This window comes from Myiozetetes cayanensis, unplaced genomic scaffold (assembly GCF_022539395.1).
Source record: "Myiozetetes cayanensis isolate MyiCay16 unplaced genomic scaffold, myiCay2020 scf2-11, whole genome shotgun sequence".
Taxonomy (NCBI): Eukaryota; Metazoa; Chordata; class Aves; order Passeriformes; family Tyrannidae; genus Myiozetetes; species Myiozetetes cayanensis.
In genome coordinates this window covers 94,942,026-94,966,018 of record NW_026087411.1, presented here as the reverse complement: position 1 = coordinate 94,966,018, position 23,993 = coordinate 94,942,026, and the positions used below count along the sequence as shown (strand labels likewise).

Below are 23,993 nucleotides of genomic sequence, written 5' to 3'. Positions count from 1 at the left end.
CACTACTGAAAGTCTATTTTTAGGCATAATCCCATGTAAAGGTACATGTCTTATGTTGTGAACTCTCTAGCTGAACACTCTTAGACTCATCAACTTAAGAAAAAGATAAAACGATCTATGTAACAAATATGAAATGAAGCATGAGAAATAGATTAATCCAAAGAACACAATTTCTCTAACATTTATTTTTTCATTAGGTAGTCTTTATTCTGAAGAAGTGTTGTGGATGTCTGACTGTGAGGCCAAGCAGAAATTATTAGAACTGAATTCATTACATGGCAGTGGAAATAAAAACAAGAGGAGCAGAGCAGTGAGCATTTGCACTGAACTAAGATCCACTGGACTTAGTAAGGAGTTCTCTCTTCAGAGATTGTATTTCCCACAACAAAACACTAACAGCTCACTAGGGCCAGATGGAACTCACCCAAGAGCTCTAAACCAACCGAAGGATGAAATAACACAACCACAAGCTGCAGTGTGTAACTTCTCACTGGGAATTTTGTGTCAGGGGATGGGAAAGTGGGGAAATGGCTAATTTTTACAAAGGATTTCAGGGGTGATCTGAGGAACTACAGATGAATGGATATGATGTCCTTGTTCAGCAAGTCAGTAGAAATCGCTGCAGGGAACAGAACAAGCAGACATGTGGAAAAATACATTGGGATGCACTCCATTAACCATCTGTAAAGGGAAGACACACTTCACAAGCCCACTAGTTTTTTTTTAGGAACTGACAAATAAGCATACAAGATGTACTAAAGTGCATTTTTAAAATTCAATGGAGAAAAAAAAACTCAAAAAGGAAGTCTCATGGGCTACGAAGATCCTATTTGAATTAATAAGCAATTAAAAAATATGAAAGAAGAAGTAGAAAAGTAGGAATGCAATCTTTTCCCACTGGAAGGAAATCACCAACGCAATCCTATGGGTTTTTTTGTCAGGATCTGTGCTGCTCAGCAAAGTCTTAAATGACCTGGAAAAGGTGATGAATAATGGGAGAACTAAGACTGCTGATTTCACTACAGTTATCACAGGGACCAAAATCAAAAGCTGACTGTGCAAAGCTGCAGAAAAGCACTATGACCACAGATGACTTGTGATAAAATGGCAGATGAAGTTCCATGTAGGACACTGCAAAATGGTGACATAATTACTTAAACTGATAAGGACTGTTCAGGATTAAAATAATGATTCCATGAAGATGTCAGCTCCATATCCAGTAAGAGGTCAAAAAAGCAACTGAATTATTTGGAAAGGACTAGAGAACACATCAAAGCACACTTCAAAAAATGAGTGGTGAACCAGCATTTTTAATAACATGGGCAGTTTTTGTTCTCTCATCTCTGAAAGGATGAAGCAGACTTAGAAAAATTATAGAAAAGGGTATAAAGAAAGGTAAGAAAAGTTTCTTTATGAAGAATGTGCAAATAGGCCTCTTCAAGTTGCATGTGTCCTTCAACTCTTTCCTTCTTCCCTACCTCCTCTGTATGAATTCCTCTCCCTCTCACATTACTGTGTTCTTAGCAACCTTCCACAGTCTTCCCAGACCTGCAGACAAATGGAGGGTTTGAAATACAAGCTGTTGGGATTCTTTTTCCCCTCACTCAGAGTTAGAGGGAGGACTTCTGCTCTTCCCACATTTCCTCTCCAAGGCAGGAGATGCACAAGGATTCACTGCCCTAATATACAAATATTTTAAAAAATCCTTTTAATTTTTTACCTCTTTCCTGCATCACAGCCTTGTCAACATGGTTTTTACTGATTATCAGACATTGACTTGCTCAGTTTGCACTGCTTTCAGTGCAGAGCTGTGAATTAGGAACTACAGTGACAGATTGTCCCACCTTGGAATTACTTTCAGAGCTGATTGTAAACTCCCATTTTACAGCTTACAGAGACCTATGCCTACTGCTTTTCCCTGATGGTGAGGCAATACTACTCTTTAAACATGTTTCAGTCTTACCCCTCCTTATGGGAAGCTGATGTCACTTATTTGGAAACTACAAGGTACTACAATTGCCGTGGGTGCAAATATCCGGACTGCTTCATCTTAAAATTTATCTCTGACCAGTTTTGACTCTGATAGAAATTCACTCCAACTTAAGAGACGTGTTCATGGATTTCCACTCATTTGAGCCAAAGACAATCACCCAATTACCAAAAAATCCACCTCAAGGACCTGTAAACCAAAGTTCACTTCAGGGGAATGCGACTGACAGGCTGCAGGCTGTAAGCTGCCCTTTATATAGGTTCTACAAAGATTTTCCATGAGGTGCAGATCAATTCATTCCTATGACCTTCTACACAGAAGTCTTTCCTTGCCAGAAATTATTTGGTTTTTACACTGTCTATAGGAAGTGTCCACTTATACAGATTAGGTAGAATTCTCCTTTGCTTGGTTCCCTACAGTCTGAAACACGCATCTTCATTAACTTAGTGTCATGTATTTTTTTGAACACTAAAAACCTAATGGAAGGCTGAGTGTAGTACTGTGGAAAAAAGATTGCCAGTCACTATAAAAATGCAAAACACAACCAAGAGAGGGTGCTTTAATTTCAGATAGACAGCTGTAAAATTGCTTAGCAAAGATAGTTGGAAATTTGCTTGTACTTCTTCCCAATTGCAATGCAGAGGTGAATGGCTGTGTACTGATAAAGCCATCTGTCTTGTGGGTGCCTGGAGGAAGCCTCTGCACCAAAGCAATATTGCCAGTTTTACAGTTAATATCCTGGTGCACAATACTCTTGAGCTGAGAGTTGGATCGCAGACATTTCCGCTGCCTTAGGGCATCCCAGAAAACAGCAGGCTTGGTTGTAATGACTCTTACTCAAAAGCACAGGCTACTGGAAAGGGGATGAATAATGCTGCAGGGCTTAATGGCAATGCTACCACACCATTCCATGCAGTGAGATAGTATTCAGGCTCACGGACTCAGATTTGAACCAAGAGAAGAGAAAGAACTGTGAGTAGAATGCTTTCGTTGGGTAGGTTTTTCAGATGATGTGCACACTCTGGAGTGCTGGTTTTGGCTGGGGTAGAGTTAATTCACAGTAGCTGGCATGATTTGCGCTGAAAACAGGGTTGATAATTGTATTGAGTTTGTGTGGCCAGGTTTTGATAGTGGGGGGGCTACAAGGGTGGCTTCTGTGAGAAGCTGCCAGAAGCTTCCTCCATGTCCAGCAGAGACAATGCCAGCCAGTTCCAGGATGGATTTGCTGCTGGCGAAGGCTGAGCCCATCAGGAATGACAGTAATGCCTCTGTGATAACATATTTAAGAAGGAAAAAAAGATTATTGAGCAGATGTAACTGCAGCCAAAGAAGAGCAGACTGAGAGTATGTGAGAGGAACAACTCTGCAGGCACCAAAGTCAGTGGAGAAGGAGGGGAGGAGGTGCTCCAGGTGCTGGAGCTGAGGTTCCCCAGCAGCCTGTGGTGCAGACTGTTGCGAGGCAGCTGTGACCCTGCAGCCCATGGAAGTCAGTGGGAGTGCAGGGATCCACCTGCAGCCTGTGGAGGAGACTCATGCTGGAGCAGGTGGATGCCTGAGAGGGCTGTGAATCTGTGGGAAATCTGTACTGTAGCAGGGTCCTGGCAGAGACCTGCTGACATGTGGAGAACCCATGCTGGAGTAGATTTTCCTGCTAGGACTTGTGGCCCTGTGGATGACCCATGCTGGAGAAGCCTGTGCCTGAAGGACTGCATCTGTGAAGAGTGACCCATGTTGCATCAGTTTGTCAACTGTTGCCCATGACTCATGCTGGAGAAATTCATGGAGGAGTCTCCCACAGGAATGGCCCCATGGAAGCAGGGGAAGGATGCCTCTCCCTGAGAAGCAGAAGAAACAACCTGCGATGAACTGAACACAAACCTCATTCCCCATCCCCCTCCACCGCTGAGGAGGAGGTAGAACTTAGAAAGGAGGGAGGGGTGCAGGGAAGGTGCTTTCAAGATTTTACTTCTCATTATCCTGCTCTGATTTTGTTAGTAATAAATTTAATTAATATCCCCATTTTGACTCCGTTTTGCCTGCAACAGTAATCAGTGAGCGATCTCTCCTGGTCTTTATCTCAACTCCTGAACCTTTTGTTTTATTTTCTCTCTGCTGTCCAGTTACAGAGGGGAGGGAGTGACAGAACTGCTTTGGTGGGTAGCTGGCACCAGCCAGAGTCGATCCACTACAATAATACAGGGGTATTTTCATTATTGCTGAGCAGTGCTCACACAGCCAAGGCCTTTTTTGTTCCTCACCTCATCCCACCAGTGAGGAGGCTAGAGATGCACAGGGAGTTCACAGGGGACACAGCCAGGACAGCTGACTCCAACTGATCCAAGGGACATCCTAAGCCATATGGGGTCATGCTCAGCATAAAAAGCTGGGGGAAGGAGGGGACATTCGTAGTGATGGTGTTTTTCACTGTTACATGTGATGGAGCCCTACTTTCCTGGGGATAGCCAAACATCTGCCTACCTGAGGTTAAGTGGTGAATGAATTCCTTGTTCTGCTTTGCTTGTGTGCACGGCTTTTGCTTTACCTATTAAACTATCTTTATCTCAACCTACAAGTTTCCTCACTTTTGCTCTTCTGATTCTCTCCCTTATCCTGCTATGGGGAGAGCGACTGGCTGTGTGGTGAGGAGGTGCTGACTGGGGTTAAACCACAACACCTGGATGTTCACAAAGAATGACAACAACAATTCATGGGCTCAGCAAAATAGAAAAAAGTGGAAAAGACTGTCCTACTTGGGTATCTAAGAAATAATGTTATGTTTTTTAATTATTATTATGGGGTTTTTTTTGGACGCCCTTGGTTGGCTTCAAACAAAATGCCATTCAAGAGACTGCTGTACAAAGCATCTATGATTTCCGGACAGCAGTAATTCCTATGATCAGCCAACAGGAGCTGCATCAAGGTTGACAGAGAAAACCCTTAGTTATTATCCAAAAGACTAATAATCCTCTTAGAAATACTTGCTCAGTGCCATCTCATCTTTATGACTTTTACCTCAATAGTTTCCCACCACTCTCATTTGAAAGTGCAAGTCTCAGGTTATCTACGAGAATGCTGTTAAGCACTCTTAAGCACTCTCTAAGAGCAGAATGGGCCTATGAATCACCATTGCAACCTACATGGGAAAAGCTACACTCATGTAGTCCCATGTCTCCTTCCCTCCCGCTCACACCACCTCAGTAAGTCACTGTTGCCAGATGCTTCCCAGGATCTGCCTGTTTTCAAAATCTCACCCTATGGTACCTGCAGAGTAGTTTGAGACCACTTTTCACTCTGCAAGGCCTTGCAAATTATGGAAAAAGTAGATGGGCAGGGGACTTTTACAAACAAAACAGTCAGCAAAGTCTTTGTGCCTCAGGTACCCTCACAAGGACACCTGATCTGCTTTTGGCTTGGTACTGAACTTGGATGTTTTTTGCTTATGCATAAGGAAATCAGACTGAAAGAAAGCATAATGCCAGGGCAGTGTGACAAATGCTTTTTTTTTTTTTTTTTCCACAAGACTTCCAGTGTAGGGGAGAATTATGGAACCTTTTGCAATCCTGCAAGACATGTTCTGTATCAGCAGTGAGCCAGAATCTGGGAGCTGAAGGCTCTATGCTATTCGTCTGCAAGGGCTTTATACAGGCCACAGTTCAGTATCTCCAATGAATCCTCACACTGACCTTATCTTAGGATTTAGACAGTGAATGCTGATACTGACAGTGAACACACCTGTGCTGTGGCCTGGAAATCTACTCAGAGAACGGCTTCTGTAAAAAACTGAATGTTTACGTATTCCTACTATAAAACTGTGAATGCAACTTCATAAGTAAACTTCTACATCTCAGACCTGGTTTTTTTTCATCAGTAGCTAATGAAGTTATTGAAGGGATCTTCTTTCCGTTACCAGCTGGAAGAAATGCAACACAACAGATAATGCACACACAAAGCACCCTTATAACTAATATTAAGGATCACATCTTGCAGAAAAGAGAAAAAATACAAATTTTTCTCTGATAATTTCTTAAAAATAAAGAATCTTACAAAACAATCATTCTTAACTAATCCCCCACAGAGCAACAAATTGAAAACATGTAAGAGAAATTTGAGAGGCTATTTACTTTGAATACAGGCTATTTACTTTAAATGCATTTCAATTGTTCTGCTTCCCCTTAAACACACTTTAAAACACAATTTTACAGTTTTTTTATAGTGTCTTTAGTTTGGAATCTTACTCTTATCTAAAAAGTATTAAAGCTTGTTCTTGTAGAAAACTGAAGAAATACTTGTTGACAACCATTACCCTTAGTGTCACGTGACTTTCTGATCAAAACAAAAAGAGCATATAATGCAACAAATACACCTTAAATAAATTAGAAATCCACTAGATGATCTCAGCTTTCTGTTTTCAAAAAGAAGGTACAAACAGGGAATCATGACTGAGTAATATTATTCCTCTTTTAATCCCATAAAGATTAGTACTAGAGCTTGACACCATTCAGCATTTTTACTGACAATCTGGAAGCAAACATGGAATCACTGTCGGTAAAATTTGCAGATGTCACCGAGATTAACAGACAGTCAATACTAATGCAAGTAGTACATGCACACAAAACAATCCATCATTTATTAATCTATACATAGTAAAAAAAAATTAAAGTTAATACAGCCAAACAGAAAGACAGATATTTATGAACACAAAGTATAGAACCAAGGACTAAATACTGGAAAGCAATAAATTTCAAGTGTACTTGTCTACCATGAAAAATAATTCAACATGGACTTCCTGTACAATACTATGGCAAGAAGTTGATCCAAACCTAATGAAACATTGAGTGCAAAAGATGGCACTGATGAGATTTTAAATGAAGTTCTGTGCTCAGGTCTTGTACACTTGTTTTCTAAATGGTGGGACAAAATGGAGAAAATGTATGAGAGAGCCATAAAACCAAGATGAGGGCTGTAGGAAATACCTTAAATAAAATAATTTAAAGGGATAATATTAGGGTAGCAAAAAGGTTGCCCTGTAGCTTGATTACAGTGTTCAAAAACTTTTGCAGACAGAGAACAGTGGGTAGCAAGGGACTACTTAATCTAGTGAAGAAAAGCATATGAAGAACTAATGTCTGAAAGTTAAATCTAGACAAATTCAAATTTAAAATAAGGCACATGATTTTAAGTGTGAAAGTGACTGAATATTGGAATAAATGACCAGAGAAGGGGCTAAGTCTTCATTTCTTGATATCTTTAAATCAAGCTCGCCTGTCTCTGCAGATAACTTGCTTTAGCAAAAACCACAAACTGTGCTTCTGTCAGATTAAAGTAAAGGGAAAACTTATGACCAGGGATCTAGATGGGGTCAGAAAAGATAATCTCATGTCCTTTTCAGTTTTACCCTTTATGAATCTATCAATCTATTGAATGAGTATAAAGAAAAACTGACTGACTTTTGCCATCTGGATAACAATGTGCTCTGTAGCAGACTGTAAATCATAAAGTAATAAATATGTGCAAGAAACTATTGAGATGAATATATTCTTGCAATGTCTTCTAATTTAGAAATTTAGAGTTATTTAATATTTTACACATTAATTTTATTCTGGATAATTGAATTAAGGTGAAAGGGTTAAGCAGACAGGCTAATGAAACACTGTGCCATGTACTTAGCTTAATGTGGTTGGAGAAAATCAATGGACTTTGGTCTGTCAGTTTGCATCACACATTTAATTGAATAACATGTCAGGTATTTTAAACTGTTTACCAATGTAAATGGAATCCAGCACTACAGTCATAAGCCAAGCTGCTTTCCCTGAATTCCAATCAGATTGGAACATGACCTTCATTTTAAGTTCCCTCATGACAGACAGAGATCACACAGCCATCATTGTGTCTACAGGGTTTAGTGATTAGTCCTGTGACTCTGAAAAGAAATATATTTGCTATTGATTCCCTCTCTAGAACACAGGTAATAGCTGATCAGTTTGATATTCCTAGCAATGGTTACTCCTTCTTTGTGCATTTATATTCACTTCCACTTGATTATTGTCATTGGGAGGAGGAATAAATCACACAGCAAGCTTTTACTGAGTCTACCTGAGAAGTGGTGGAGGCTGCTTTGTGCATGATCACATGAAGGGAAGATGAGGAAGAGAAGAAGCATCCCCTCAGTTTGTTTTATGTGAGTTCCAGCCACAGATGCACAACACCTCCATACTCTTCTTTTTCTCCCTTTTATCACTCTTCAGGTAGTCGCTTCCCAAGAGGAGACAGGAAAGCAACAAGAAGAGGGCGTCACAGCCCTGTTCAAGCTGAAGGAGCTTGTCATTGCCAGACCAGAAACAAGAGCAGGCGATGTTTTGGTCATGCAACATGCACATTCCTGTCCTTTTCTCAGATGAAGCAAATCAACTTTTTTTTTAACAGGATCCAGATGCCTGCAATGCAGATGTTTCCATCTGACTTATGTGTTTATGCCCCCAAAACAGTCAACATGAAGATCTAAGCGCTTCCATTGGTACCCTTATTCCTATTCTAAAACAGATGTCCAGCAGCAATCAGTTATATTGCCCTATACGAGTATCTATTTAATCCCAGTGATCAGAAAGTTCTTTAGGATAGGCAGCTCAGATGGAAACATTAACACTATAGACATCTGAAATCAAGGAAAAATGAATTCCACCCTGCATGCCTCCAAGCTCTCCTTAGCAACCTGCAGAAGAGCACTGGTTCCAAAGTGACGGCCAGGGAGAATCAAGTCCCTGTTTTACCAGACTGATCATGTGTACAGTGTAAGATTATGAAGCTATTTTAAACTATCAGCAGTCTTTCCTACATTTTCAAGCATGGTCTCAATTGTAGTTAAGTCTACTCCATTTCCCCAGCAGACTGTCACCTCAGATGTAACAGGAACTTGTTGTGCTGGGTGCTGTGCAGCAGGGCAAATCCTGCATGAAACTTATACTTGCTTAGGAAAGGAGAAAACAGGGAGAAAACAGGCAGATTGATGTGGGAGTACACAGACAATAAGGCAACATTAGTCAGCACAGTAGGCAGTGGTCCTAGCATACTGGCCAAGCTTTTGGGCAGCATCACAATAAAGAAGAGCTTCAAAGAAGGAAAGGAAGACAGCAGAAAGACTGTTCTGTAGAGAGCTGTGGGGAAAAAGCACAAATGTGTAAACCTGAAGATAAAGAAAATGCGTGAGGGAAGCTAATACCAGAGGCTGACAGGGTTGGAGGAATCATCTGTGTGCTGAATGAGGGACTGAGAAGACTGGCAAAGATCTTGAAAGGGAAGAGAAGCAGCCTCTACCTTTATGCAACCTATAGCACCCTAGAGTTGATGCAAAAGAAAAGTAGGTATTGAACCACAGCTTTGTTGCTTCTCTTTGTGCAGTTCTCTTCAATCTTAGATAACACTTTTTTTTCATTATAAATCCTAAACCAGGATGTAATTTTACAGTAATAATGTAAAAGAGAACTACAGTTTGCTTATACATTTTACAAGAGTATGCAGTTCATTAAAATGACTACAGACTATTAATTCTACAAAGTAAGCATTCAACTTGAAGAACATCCTTATTAAAGCTATATATTTGACCTTCAGTGACTGTGGTGCATATGCAGTGTTTTCAAACAATCACAGAATATATAGCTAATCACAGAATATATAGCTTTTTCCTATATCCTTACAGGGAAAAAAATACAGCATCTGTAAACTTCTGGTTTTTTTTAATATGTATGTGCTCCTGTCCCCTTAGTTCAGCATATATCTAACAGCTGAAAACAATAAATAGAAGTTTACTTATATGCAATGCAGAGGATAGAGTAGTAAACAGTGAAGCTTAATTAGCTGCATAAACACGTGCAATGCAGCCCTCCTTGGGTGCAATCTAGGGCTGAAGCAATTAATTATGAAGCCTGCATAGCTATAACCTGAGGTTTGCCTAAATATTAAATGTAATACATTTTCCCAATCATGCAGTTTGCTGTCGTTTTCACTACCACTCTTTGTTATTATTCTTAATGTGTAGCATACTGTATAACACACACCACTTTTCACTCTTCATCTGTGGACTGGTTTTATGATATACCTGGTATTACTGGACAACATCTGTTTTCTTTGGTCAAAGACAGCTTAAAATCTTTTGCTTTTATGCTGCCATTCACCACTTTTTTTCCTTCCTTGTCTGGTTTTTTTCTTTTATTTTTTTCCCCAGATGTCATTTCAGAGATTCAGCCTATTGAGCAGTGGTGCAGGAGAGAAAACTCAGCTGTCATAGAAAACATATTAAGGAATTTAACTCTACGTGATTGTAAAGCACTATATAAAATATTGCACCACTTACAAAGCAGTAAAAAATCTGTAACATTAGAGACTGATTCCCACATTACATATCCACAAAAGAGAAAAATTAAGGTCTTACAGGCAATTTTAAGAATAAAACATGTACCTATATATAGAGATAATGGCTTTGAACTCATAGCCTTGCATACAAGTGTAGTGACCAGCTATTCACTACCACAAATTACTTCAGCCTCTATGGCCTTCCTTGTACACTCTGGTAAGGGACCACCACCTATTCAGAGCACGATTTCTCTCTCACTGTGCTGCTGCTCCTTACTTACTGTGCAGTGCTCAATTATGCAAACTACAAAGTTTACTCTTGACACATGCAGGTTACTTTCCAGTTGATCCTTAAATTCTTCCTGTTCTTGGAGTCTATGTAGGTTTTCAAAACAAAATTTTGAAGTTCTGTCTTCCCAGAAGTTTTAAATAGTCTGAAGTTTTCTGATGCAAAGTCCATTTAAAAAGCTCTTCCATGCCTCAGAAATTCCATGTTGCTGTACATCCATTAAACCAAATGATGCTGAAGTAGAAAAAAATTCAAGGCAATCTCCTTTGCCATTTATAAGCTTAGCATGAAAATCCAAAAGGATCCATGTTTCATTGCTATGTTGAAGGAGCCCTGTATAATGAAAGGCAGACCACAATATTCATTGGTGGATATTAATTTATATATTTCAGTTTTCATATCCCAGCCGTGTTGGTTATACTACTGCTCAAATAAACCTGAAAAGCTGTAGGAAGATTGAGTACCATTACTTTTAGAGAAGAAGTACAGAAAAGTGACTAGGTATTAAAATCCTGATGTATGAAATCTTTTTTGACTGCAAATAGGATGTTAAACATGGAACCTCTGCCATTTTTAGTACACTGCCTAATTTACATTAATATAAGTAATGTCCACTTCTTTTGCTATTAAACTAGATTTTCTGCTCTGTTCTTTTGTGTATTGCTCTTAAGTGTCCCTATGCATGTTGCAAATCAGCACACTGTTGTTTGGCACGTTTGATTCAGAAACAAATACACTCTTATGCAATTGCATTTATCTACAGTTACAGTCTACAATTTATCTGCTTGAATATGGTCCAATTTTCTAAACTCTTCAACATACTTTATCCTCTACTCCTCATAATCCCTGTTAGTGTAATAGTGGCAGGTTTGATAAGTGTAAGCTTCAGCTCCTATCACAGGTCATTTACAAAGGCATCAGATATCACCAAATACCTCGCTACGCTCTGAAACTGCTCCCAGGCTTGCTTTTGCTGGGGCCAGCTGATTTCTACACAGAATACAAAGCTCTTACAGTGGTAAAAGCAAAGGGAAAAAAAGAGAGACTGAAAGCAATCTTCTCTCCATTATTACCTGATTCAAGCAAAGTACATTTTTGACCTGAGAAATTTTACTCACATTCTGGGATAATACAAAATTTTACCCTGCTTGAGCAGGGAGGTTGGACCAGATGACCCCACTGTGGTCCCTTCCAGCATTACCCATTCTGTGATTCTATGAAAATATATCTGTTTGGCAAAGATACCAAAACATGCTCCTCTATATGAAGCTATTTAGAATTCAGTGGTATTTTAAAAATCCCTTTAATACTGAGCAACCTAATCTAGTGGAAGGTCTCCCCGCCCATGGCAGGGGGATTGGAGCTTGATGATCTTTATGGTCCCTTCTAACTCAAACCATTCTATGTTTATGAGAAACGACCAAGCACTGAAAGGGAAATACTAAAGAAGTGAAATTAAAGCAATAAACAAAGGTGTGACATGAGTGCATGAGTGCTTGGCAGGTGAGTGTGTGAACGTGTGTCAGGCTGGAGCAGCTGGTGAGTTAAGAGGGACCAGGATCCAGTCAGGGAAATGAGACACACTGGGGTCCTGTGCTGGTATTCAAGGGATCAAAGGCCTGTGTAGTCATCCATGTGAGTGTTGTGTGTGTCCCCAAGATCCGTGCTAAGCATCACTATTGTTTGAACCTGGAAACGTGAAAGCTGCACTCAGCTACACTGGCATGCGAGGGACACATCCAGATCTCCAGGTGCACCAGCCTGGGATCCAGAGGACAAAGAGGGGAATTGACAGGTCCTGGGGTCCACCCAAGGCATCAGCCTTATAACATCCCTCAGCACAGTCACTCAAGTATCAGGAAATGCAGGCATTACAATGGTTTTTGTGGTCCTTATTTGACCTGGTTTGTACTTGTATTTCAAAATTCTGTCTTTAATTACATGACCTCCTTTATTTTTTTCATATTCAGTGTTTAGGACAGATGATGTTTACAATGAGTTGCTGTGTATTCTTTTTTGTAGTTCCTAGGCCTCATTTACTGAGTGACATTCAAACCTTAATCCGAGGATGAAGTGATTCATTTCCCACGGGTCTGTTAAGAGAGTATCTAGGTGCTTCACATCAAAGTGGTATTTTCTTCTTTCTCCAGATGTGGGACTGAGGCACACAGGATCTCAGTCACATCTACAGTTCACTGCCTATGTGTTAGCAACTAAGGAGCACTAAAGCAGAGAACACCCCTCTGCAAAGTCTGGTTTACAGATCTTTCCTTACTGATACAGACCAAACTCAAGCTCTTCAGAGCTGCACACGGCTGCCATAGCAACAAGACTAGTTTTTCTGCACCTGCAGAAATAGCACCTTTGGTGTGCTATTGAGCCTCTTTTAGCTTCTTCAATAAATGAGAAAGAGATATGATTGTATTTTTATTAGAAATTCTTGAGCATCCCTAAACCAATGCCTTGCAAAAGGATATATCAGGCAACATAATAAAAAATAAAAAAAAAGCAAAAAGCCATGCCATGTTTATATAGTTTCATCAATACTATATGTCCAAGTACATGTTGGAGGAGATAAAATACGTTGCCCCTATCTTATTGATGAGGAAGCTAACACGCCAAGATAGAAGACCAGATGAATGACTCAGCTGAGAGCTCTTACTTGCAAAGTATTTTTTAATTCAGGATTCCAAAATATTTTACAACCATGGATATTATTTACAGTATTATCTACACATGGATAAATTCAGCTGCAGAAAGACTACACAGTAGTAGACAGATTACACAGTAATCAGTGAGAGAACCCAGTCCCACAACTCTGCAGTCAGTGACGCCCATCAGATTGTAACAGGCTTAGCCATGGAACAGTTCTGAAAATGCCATCCAAGTTTCTGCATAACTCCAAACAGTACCTACATGACCCACCTGTAGAAATACATCTATTTCCACAATTTAGCAGTTTATTCAGCAAAAATACGTTCCTCAGATGTGTTGTTGCTTAGGTTTAAATATAAAAAAATATAGTTCTGTTTTCCAAGCAAGCAGACATACAAAAAAGTCAAAAAATATAATTTCCAGAAAGGAATTTTCACAAACAAAATTCACAACAAATATTCACAAACAAAAAAGGAAATACTATTGTTCTTAAAGTCCCTTATCCTAAAGAGATATCAAAATGTCACACGTAGAAGCCTCAGGTCACACAGCATGCGGATATTCCCAACCAACCAAACACAAAAGTCACATGTAGTTTTACCATGTTTACTGTCTTCTGAAGTTTGTAACACAATAAAACATTCCTTTACCTGAAGCTGTAGAGTGTGTATTGATACTGCTCTTCCTGAACAATTGCTACTTTGGTTATGAGTTTGTATATTAAACTGTAACCCTGTGCATACAGATGCAGGTAAGGCTTTATTTCCTGTTCTTCACGGGAAGGATATCTGTAATCCAGTAATGAAACAGAGACGTGGCTACCTTAGTATGATCTGAAACAAAGAAAACACATTCCTCTTGAAATAACTCCATGACATTTCTGAACAAGAAAGTCTTGCGTGACCATTTGTTTTCATTCAATATTAGCATTTCAGTAGAACCAGTGAAGATACTGGAGATTGAATACCTATGAATTTCTATATAAGCAGCTGCACTTTATTTTAGGAGGTCAGTCATTTGCATGAGAAAATTTTGTTCCTATATTCTGAAATGTCCTATTTGTTATGATTCAATAATTCAGAAAAAAAGGAAGTTGAAATGACATGATCATTGGGTAAGGCTAAAAGAGTGCATCTCCACTTCTTTCTGTCTGGAGAGTGATTTCACACATCACTATTGAACTTACAGTAGCACTTAGAAGACCCAGTTGAGAATGAGTCATCTTGTACAGACAGCTGCACTAAAGTCTCAAAATGCTACGACTTCTGTCTTAATTTAGAGATTACCTATGTGACTTTATTGATTTCTAATGACTGGACTTTTCACAGCACTTATCACGTCATAATCACATTCAAAATGACTCCATAATGTTATGCTAATATAGTTTTCAAACTCCTTTTCCTTTTCTTTGAATGCTACTTCATAAAAAGAAGTGTAAATTTAATCATTTTAAGGCCCCTGTGTATCAGCGTCTGCACTGTAGGCACACAGCAACTGCATTATTTCTGGTCTCCAAATTGTATCTCCCCCTGCAATGAAGACATATATAAAGGACAGCTCTCCCAAAAAAGGCAGATAAAAGAAGCTTCGAGCTCTGCCATGAGTGATAATTTCCTAGGCAACAAGGGAAGAGTATGTTTGAGATTTTAAACTAACCAACAAAGAGAAAACATTAATAGATAATGGAATGAAGTTGATGAGTAGAAGTTCATAAATCAGTTCATAAATTAGGAGATACTGACTTTTTTTTAATTAGGCGATCACCTATGCTTTAATAATTGACGTGAAATAGGAATTAAGTAGCTCTCATTTCAACAGCTACAGTTTCCAGCCAGCGAAGGGAGCACTACTTCCAGTCACAACTCTTGTCCTTTGCCCACTGCAGGGTGCAGGACCATGATGGTCTCTGGTTTCCTTTTGCAAACGGACACTGACTTTCTGACAGAGATTGGCAAAGCCCCCCTCACAAGAAATCCGTATCTGTGTGACCTCTAAACATTCTCTTCCCTGCACTTACAGAAGATTTTAGGTAGCGGTAAGTACTTTTTGTTAACGACTACCAAATAAATGCAATCACAGGACGTTTTGTTGTCTTTTACAGTCTGAGAACAATGACACTTCAAATAATTATGTTCACACAAACACCCCTGACCAACCTCAACTTTGTATGATCACTGAAGTGCAAGGTCAACTTGACAGAGTAATATGAAGCACGAAGTACATGGTAAGTTGTTGGAGGATGACAACTAGAGAGAACAACAAGAATCTCTTGACCAGAGACTTTCTTATTTAAATATGTTTTCTCATTTAAATGAAGGGTTAAAGATAATACCTAATGTTGATAATTTTTCTTTTTCAATTTTTCTCTAGTAACTTCCTTGATATGACTGTAAATATCGGGATCTAGGAGCTTAAGATAAAGCAGAAAATTATTTCTTCATTGTTTCTTCTTTCTTTTGGTTGTGCCACGATTCCCAATATGAATAACATGCTAAGAGATGTGAAGGAAATACCAAACCATGGTATTAAACCAGTGATTTTCAATGTGTGATCTGCAGACCTTGTGCAGCCCCATGGCTTTATTTAAGGGTTCTGTAAAAAGTTGCTCTGAGAAGAAAATTTATCATAAGTAGGCATAAACTTGGTAACCCCAGTGTAAAGTTAGATGAAACCATAACATATATATACACAAGGAAATAAAAGACATATAATAGTATGTATAATTTGTAAATTTTACTAAAGGAGAATGTGCACTTATATGAAAGAGATGGATCACTTCTTGTTCTTTTCTTATTCTTCTCTTCCTGGAATTAAAGATAAAACTGAACAAAACGTAGCACCCATCATGACTCCCTTGATGCTGGCAGCTTAAATAGAATCATAACCATGGGAAAAGGGGTAAATATATTGCTTCTTGAACTACAGGAAATAAAATGTTTATCTTGTAAAAATAATGCACCTTTCTAAAATTAGACTGGGTTTTTTACCATGTTAATACGGAATGACCTTTGCTTCTAGTACATCACACCCCAGTAAAAATAAAGAGAAAAAAGGCAAGATAATCAGACAAACTTGTAAAAAAATAGAAATAGCTATGATATACTGTACATTTTTATCTCCATAAACAGTCCTAACTTGTATTTCTATAATAAGAACTTGAATTTGCTAAGACAACAAGTTTTTCAAATAACTCTTAACTTTTATCACTTCTTAATTGGGAATGAAATCTAAAACATAAAAAACCCAGAATGGACAAGATGACCTATTTTTGAGCCCAAAGCAGGAAAAGCCCCTATAATGAAAGGCCTAATTCAAAGTAAAATTGCAGAGCATTATATTTCCCTTCACTGAAATTCTTGAATTACAAATAGAATGTATTGTTAAACTCTGCTGAGGCAAATTAATACCTAGCAGGTGTTTAATTATCCTTTAATAATTTATAACAATGTATTTTCCTCTTTCATATGTTGTTATACCTCATGAATATCAAATCAACTACTGTGGTTACATCTCTGTGAACTTGGAATGAGATTAGAATTGAGCCTGGAGTGACAAGAGTTACTAAGGAAAAAAATTAATGGGAAGAGTAAACAATTCCAGGTTGAATCAGTAGAAACAGTAATGAATTTTAAAAATCACTCAGAAAATTATCTTCTGCTTTTTCAAGTGACAAATACATGCATCAGAAAATTATGGTTTTTGATTTCCTTCTGTTTTCTCTCTTCAGTTGGACATTTCTGCGATATAAATGTAAAGACAGCACCTTGTCTCAAGGCTGCAAAACTCAACAGAACTCCAACTGTATTGCAGAAAATTTGGATAAGGCCTGTAAAGAATATCCTGAATTAGTCACTTCAACAGTTCCATTTTGCTTTAATCAACAGAAGCTGAATTAGGTAATTCAATAGAGTGCCAGTACCATTATCATTATTCCTCTTGAGCTCTACCTGGTTTGCACATGTGTATTACATCCAGTGAGACTGTGTGACTATAATTAAGTTTGTAGAATGTAGGCTTGAAATGCACAGAAGGATTTTGTTCCATGTATATGTAGATGGTTCACATCCATGATAAACTTAAGGGTTGTCACATTCCATATCTATCCTTAAAATAATACCTATGTACTTCTCTAAGAGTGTCCTTTTCAAAACGTATCAGCTCTGAACTCTACAGGCAGGAATTCTCTCTTTTCTGTGCTTTTACAATGCAGAGCATTCAGAAGGCTCCAGCCTTGGTGAGGATCTTTAGCCACTATCATGCTGTACATTACTGAATGAAGTTACAAGCGGTTGTCTCTTCTCTGAGCGTTATTGCTAAGCCTCTGATGGCCACGAGCTTATTTACACTGTTACCACACTACTACCATCTCCGTTGTGATTCTTCAAAAGACTTAGAGCACAATCTAAAATGGTTGAGATTCTCTCATGTTGTGGCCAAGTGCTCTCAACTCTGATTAAATTCTTTGGGAGGCAAGAAAATTCAGCACATCTTGTAGATTTGCTGCAACACAAGTTCTAATGACAAGTAACAATGACTATTTAAATCAAGACTGTGGAAAATGAGTCGTTATACCTACTACGGACTACATGCTGATCCCATATTCACTTGATGAACTTGTAACTGTACAAGAAGAGATTCTACTAAAATTATAGAGGTTATAAAAGAGAACAGAAGGAGCATGCATGAAATCAGGCCTGTGCCTCAGGGGTGAAAAGATTAGTAACAGAGTAATTTTTCTTTTTATGAATGAATTTAGAATATAATTTCTTACAAAGAGTGACTTTACATTTTTATATCTTCAATAGCATTTTTTAGAAACTTAAACCAGATGTTTATATTTAAACAAGAACTAAGCTGGAAATCAAAACTCAGCTTGCAAAACCTGTGTGTTAAAGAAGGCACGTAGGTGACCAGGAAGAAAGAAAATAATGGGTTTTATTGATTCTTATGCATGTAAAATTAATCCTTAACTGGATGAGTGAAATCTCCAAGATAAAAAAGTTAATTCCTGTGATTTGAAAAGTCCATTGAGGGAAAATATGTTTTAAATATGATTAAATCTTAAAACCCTTTGGATTTAAAAAAAAATTTTGGTTTAAAACCCTGAATCATCTTGTATTTTATAGTTGCTGCAAAGTGAGAAAAGCTTCTGTATTGATTGTAACCAAATGGAAACAGGGAAATCACTGTATTTTTGGTAAGAATTATATTTTCAAGTTTTATATAAGCATGTATTTACCACTGTGATGTGAATTTTAATCCACACACAAAAAATCAGTGAATGAACATGAGTGAATAGTATCTAATGGTACCTACCAGGAAGCATCGTGGATTGTTCTTGGAATTGTTTCAAAGCATCCTTCAATCTCTCAATATCCTGTAGCAATACAAGGGATTTCAATCGATGTAGATGAGTCACATCTGAGGAAGAGATGGTGCGAGATTCAAGAAATTGTAAGAGCTCTTGGGCAGTTGCTGAATTTACAGCAGTATCTGTGCATTCTGATTTCTCTGGAAAAACAATTGGAAAACTATGTTAAAATGTTCAGTGAGCACAGAGAAAAATTTTCCTAATTATACTTCCTTTTCAAAGAGAGCATCTTCCTAAGTATCAGGCACTAAAGAGCAACTTGCTCCTCCCACTTTTTGTTAAGTATAAAAACAATGGTAAGAGAGGAAAACTACAAAATTCAATAAGTAAAAAGGACAGTAGGATTCAAAATGACAGGAATGCAAGAGCAATCTAAATTTTCAAATTTAGCAGAGGAAGAAGGTGTGATGAAGAAACTGTACAGTGGCCAAAGCACTGTGGTTTTGCTTCCTACACATTATGTTTTTCAAAAACGCTCACACATTTGGAGACAGGGAAACTGTGGAACTACTGCAAATCACTTCTGGAAGCAACCAATTATCTTGGTATTGGCACGTGTATGTTTTCATTTAAAAAGCAGGTATAACAGCATGCAAGACAGCAGAGAAGGGCATGTATTGTTTATACTTCTTCCATTCCAGTAGAGATGTAGTCTGTCCCTTTAACTAGACTTCCTTTAATTCTTCTGTTTTTTACCAGCAAGCCAATTGAGAAGAACAGAATTTTCCCGATTCAGCTTTTTAACATACATACTAGAAGTATAATCCAATGTGACTATTTGAAAATGCTGCTAAAAGCAATGGTTTCCAATTTTATCTAAAAGAAACAGGGAGTGTTAAAGTCATTCAACCAGAAAAGGCAAACAGCATAATGTCAAATCTATATATAAACTATGATTTGCCTAAGAAGAAAGTTAGTCACACTCTGATTTGTGGATGTTGCATCTTATCTGCAGATGAACTTCCTTTTACCTATGAATTCCTCTCTGTGGATTCCAAGGTCCTCACTGGCTCAATACTGATCTGCCAGTTTGAAACCAGGGCCAGTCAGTCTGTCAAAAACTGCCAAAACCTGAACTTGACTTCCAGGAAAGCTGGAAGCTCAACAACACTCTTTCTTGAAATTCAAGATGTAACACAGCTGGTGGACAGCTGATCAGGTTTCTGTTCTGTTCATGCACTAACAGCAGAACCTGAAGAGTCTGCAATCTTTCTCAGTTACTCTGGTGTTCTATCACAGCAAACAAATGTTATTTAGCTTACATTTACGTAGCCGTACAGTGAAGTAGTAAAATTCTTATTTTTGGTGATGGAAATACATGAGCCAAAAAGTAGGACAGATTTCCAATGGTAGGCTTAGTATGAAGACCTGACACAGCAGAAAAATTTAACAGTGAGCAAAGAAAATTCTACGTACAAATCTTGAAAAAAAAAACCCACGAAATCCCTGATGTCAGCCTAACAGGGTGTTTAAAGTAATTCTGTGGTCTAAAGATGAATTTTACGGGACTAGGAGCCAAGAGCTCTGACTTAAGATGGACTCATACAGATACATACACTGTTTAATATTCTCCATTCAGCTCCACAGTGACCAGATGAACATTCAGTGGGCCATTAGGGATAACATCCATGCAATCCTTTTAAAAGTACTATGGAATATGCATCAAGCAGTTCCCATTCATCTTGTTCAGAAGTGCTTTATGCCAATACACTTTCCCAGTGCCAACAGTATCCTGCCCTTTCCTCTTGCATGCTGTCTAGATTTCCTTATATAATACAAATAAATCTCCTCCTGGGAAAGAGAACATTCTGAAAAGTAGGTTGGTTCAGAGATGCTAAGTATGAAAGTAGTTTAGGATGGCAATTGCCCTCATTTGAAGTTCTCTGAAAGGAAGTAATCCTTCTGGATGTTTGCTTGCGGAGGAAAGAAGAATTTGGCCCATTTTAACCACTTGCCCTGAGTGCTTTGGAACGTTTAAGAAAAGAGCTAGGAATATCACGTATATTTTCAAAGACAGAGAAACAAAGAACCACAGGTTTTTTTCTATTGATGTCGATTCTTACATATTCATGTACACATCAGAAAGTGGGACAAATACTAAGCACTCACGTCTTACTGAGTTCAAGAGAGACACTTCTCTAGTAGATTTGTCCCATTTTACAGCATTAATAAATGCTGCAGGTCATTTTCCCCTGCATGGTAATACTTATGAAAAGAGAGGAGAAAGAGTGGTACATACTGTCAGCAAAATAAATTTGTTGTGTTGCCTGCAGGAAGTCCAGAATGCTATCTGCCTTTTCATCTATGTCTTTTAAGCCTGCTGCTTCTTCTCTGTTGTTTTTGTCAGGTTGATATGTAAAATCCACACTGGTAGTTTTTGTTACCAAGCCAGCTGCTCTCTTTTTTTCTTTCTGTCGCTTCTTTTTCATTTTCCTCTTTTTGTTTCTGCTTATTTTGGGACTGTCTGTCTGCTGCAGCTGTAAATTATCTTGAACAAGAGTCTCTTGCATTCCACAATCTGTTTGTTCTCCATGTAAATTATTAGAGATTTGCAAACTGCTCTTTTGTTTCTTCCTTCGAACGCACTTTCTCTTGGTTTGCCCTTGATATTCCTCTTCTGCGGATTCAAAAGAGACATGAAAGCTGTAAATAAGATGATCTGTAATAAGCATTTTAGAACTGAGAACAATGAAGTATTACACCCTTCAAATTCTGGGATGCCAGAGTGGCTCTAACCTTACTTTTATGATCAGAATGTCTTTCAGTACTACAAAGTCAAACTTTTCTAAATGCATTGAGTAAGAAGACAAGGGCTTTTCCCTTCTGCTTTCGGTAATGTCTGTACTCTCCTTTGTGCTACATACTTTACATTGCATTTACTTTCTTAAAGCAGATAATATGGTTCTATACAGAGTGAGGTCAAAAGAATCCCCCCAAAAAAAGCAGTATGTGCAGTCTGTGGGACTCGGCATTAGAGAGAGGTTCCCAAGGAGTCCACCCCCACCAGTCTGTAGACTTGACCAAGAATGCAAGGAGAATGCACATAATTTACAGAGAAAGCTGATGGTGTTTATATTGATGATATGCATTCACAACAGTGTGGTGCTTTAAAAACACCAGGCATCTGCTTCTGGCTCATCTACTTTCTCCTTAAACATCTTCCTCCTTTGGGATATCTTAGTGTTAGCTCAGTTTTGGACATCAACTTTATGGGAAAAGCAACAGTGACCTCGGCAAGTAGTCTCCAATCTCTTTAACCGCCTGCCTCGGTTCTGTTGTTCCCCAGCTACATTATAATTTCCTTACTAGTTAATTTTTCAAAAGGCTCAAATGTCACAGGAAATAAGTCTCTTTTGCCCTCCAAGACAGCTTTTGTGCTTCTTTACTCAGATCTTATCCCTGTACACATAGCAAGTCATCTCTGACCCTGAATGATTGCTTCTCCCACACACTCACTTCTGAGTGTTAGCCCTCCTAACACGAGCCAAGGAAGACTGCCAGAACTCATCTTCCCTTTGAGTGCACTGCTGCTGAAGTCCATATTCATGTCTGCAATAATTCCTGTCTAACTGAAATTGCCTCCTTCATGGTCTAACAAAATCCTCACACATTTAAACATCACGGAGTGCAGAATACCAGTGTTCTTCTATGTATTGAGTTTCCATGGCAAGAATTTGGTCATGGTGGGGGTTACAGCGGTGACTTCTGTGAAAAGTTAATCGCCAGAAGCTTCCCTTATGTCCGACAGAGCCAATGCCAGACGGCTCCAAGACAGACCCACTGCTGGCTGGCTAAGGCTGAGCCCATCAGTGACAGTAGTAATGCCTCTGGGATTAACATAGTTAAGAAGGGGAAAGAAGTTATTGTGCAGAAGTAATTGCAGCCAGTGAGACTATGTTGGAGAAACAACTCTGCAGACACCAAGGTCAGCGCAGCAGGAGAGGGAGGAGGTGTCCAGGAGCTGGAGCAGATTCCTCTGCAGCCCACGGTGCAGAGCATGGTGAGGCAGCTGTGCCCCTGTAGCCCATGGAGAAACACGGTGGAGCAGAGATCCACCTGCAGTGGTGTAGGACTCCACACTTGAGCAAGTGGAAGCCCAAGGGAGGCTGTGGCTTCATAGGAAGCCCACACCAGAGGAGGCTCCTGGCAGGATCTGTGGCCCTACGGAGAGAGGAACTCACACTGGAGCAGGTTTGCTGGCAGCACTTGTGGCCCTGGGGAGGACTCACACTGGAGCAGTCTTTTCCTGAAGGACTGCACCCATGCTGGAGGGGTCCTGACGAGACCCAATGTGGAGCAGTTCATGAAGAACTACAGCGCATGCAAAGGACCCACGCTGGAGAAGTTCATGGAGGACTGTCTCCCATGGGAGGAACCTCACGCTGGAGCAGCGGAAGGACTCCTCTCCCTGAGAAGGAAGCAGCAGCAGAAACATGTAATGAACTGGCTGTAACCCCCATTCCCCATCTCCCTGCACTGCTGTGAGGGAGGTAAAGAACTGGGAACAAAGTTAAGCCTGGGAAGATGGGAGGGACAGGGGGGAGGGTGTTTATAAGATTCAATTTTACTTCTCATTATCCTGGTCTGATTTTGATTTGTAGTAAATTCAGTTGATTTCCCCAAGCAGAGTATGTTTTGCCTAGGTGAGTGATGGTAATCGGTGAGTGATCTCTCCCTGCCCTTAGCTCATGAACCTTTAGATTTATTTTCTCTCCCCTGTTCAGCTCAGGAGGGAACTGATAGAGTGGCTTTGGTGGGCACTTGGTGCTCAGCCAAGGTCAAACTACCAATTCTAATGTCTTGCTCTAGAAAGCTAAGCCATTTATCTTTCCCTCAACCTCTACCTCCATGTTTCTAAATTCCTCACAGTGCACTGAGCCTAGTACTCTTATTTATCTGGGCTTACAACGTTCCCTTAGGGTCAAAGAATCTTTGCTTGGCTAACACTGGTGTAACATAGGAGAGACACCTGAAGCCCAGTGCCTGTTTCAGGATGATATGCATAATCTCCTGAACTGCCTCTGACATTCTCAGCTTGTTTGATTTTCTCATCACTCCTCCCCCTAACCAGTCTTTGCCTCTATTTTCTCCATGGTTGGAGGCCCTCTCTTTCATTTCTGTTTCTTTTTCTGTCTTGAACTCTGTCAGCTCTGAGCCACTTTCTCTTTAAATATCACTAGAGACTTGTAGTTCTTTAGCTGTCAGATGACTCACACTGCAAAGCAATTTTCCATACTTTCAATGAAGGCAGGTTGCATAAAAATAAATTTGCTGTATTATAACTGAACACCACAGCATGTTAAAGACATGCCAAACGTCACCCTGGACCCACAGTGTGGAAT

At 39.2% G+C, this 23,993-nt stretch overlaps 1 protein-coding gene across 8 annotated transcripts in view; it reads right to left on the bottom strand.

Moving 5' to 3' along the window:
* Positions 1–6,052: 6,052 nt before the first annotated feature.
* ERICH1 (glutamate rich 1) overlaps positions 6,053–23,993 on the bottom strand; it is a 76,692-nt gene continuing 58,751 nt past the window's right edge. For 3 of the 8 annotated variants that reach the window (XM_050315372.1, XM_050315374.1, XM_050315373.1), the window contains 3 exons: positions 20,891–21,268; positions 18,597–18,791; positions 13,104–14,113 (listed from right to left, as the gene is read on the bottom strand). In XM_050315372.1, the coding sequence (XP_050171329.1) occupies positions 14,040–14,113; positions 18,597–18,791; positions 20,891–21,268 (647 nt within the window). In that variant the 3' untranslated portion in view covers positions 13,104–14,039. The other 5 variants (XR_007628915.1, XR_007628916.1, XM_050315375.1 and 2 more) reach the window with 5 other exon arrangements.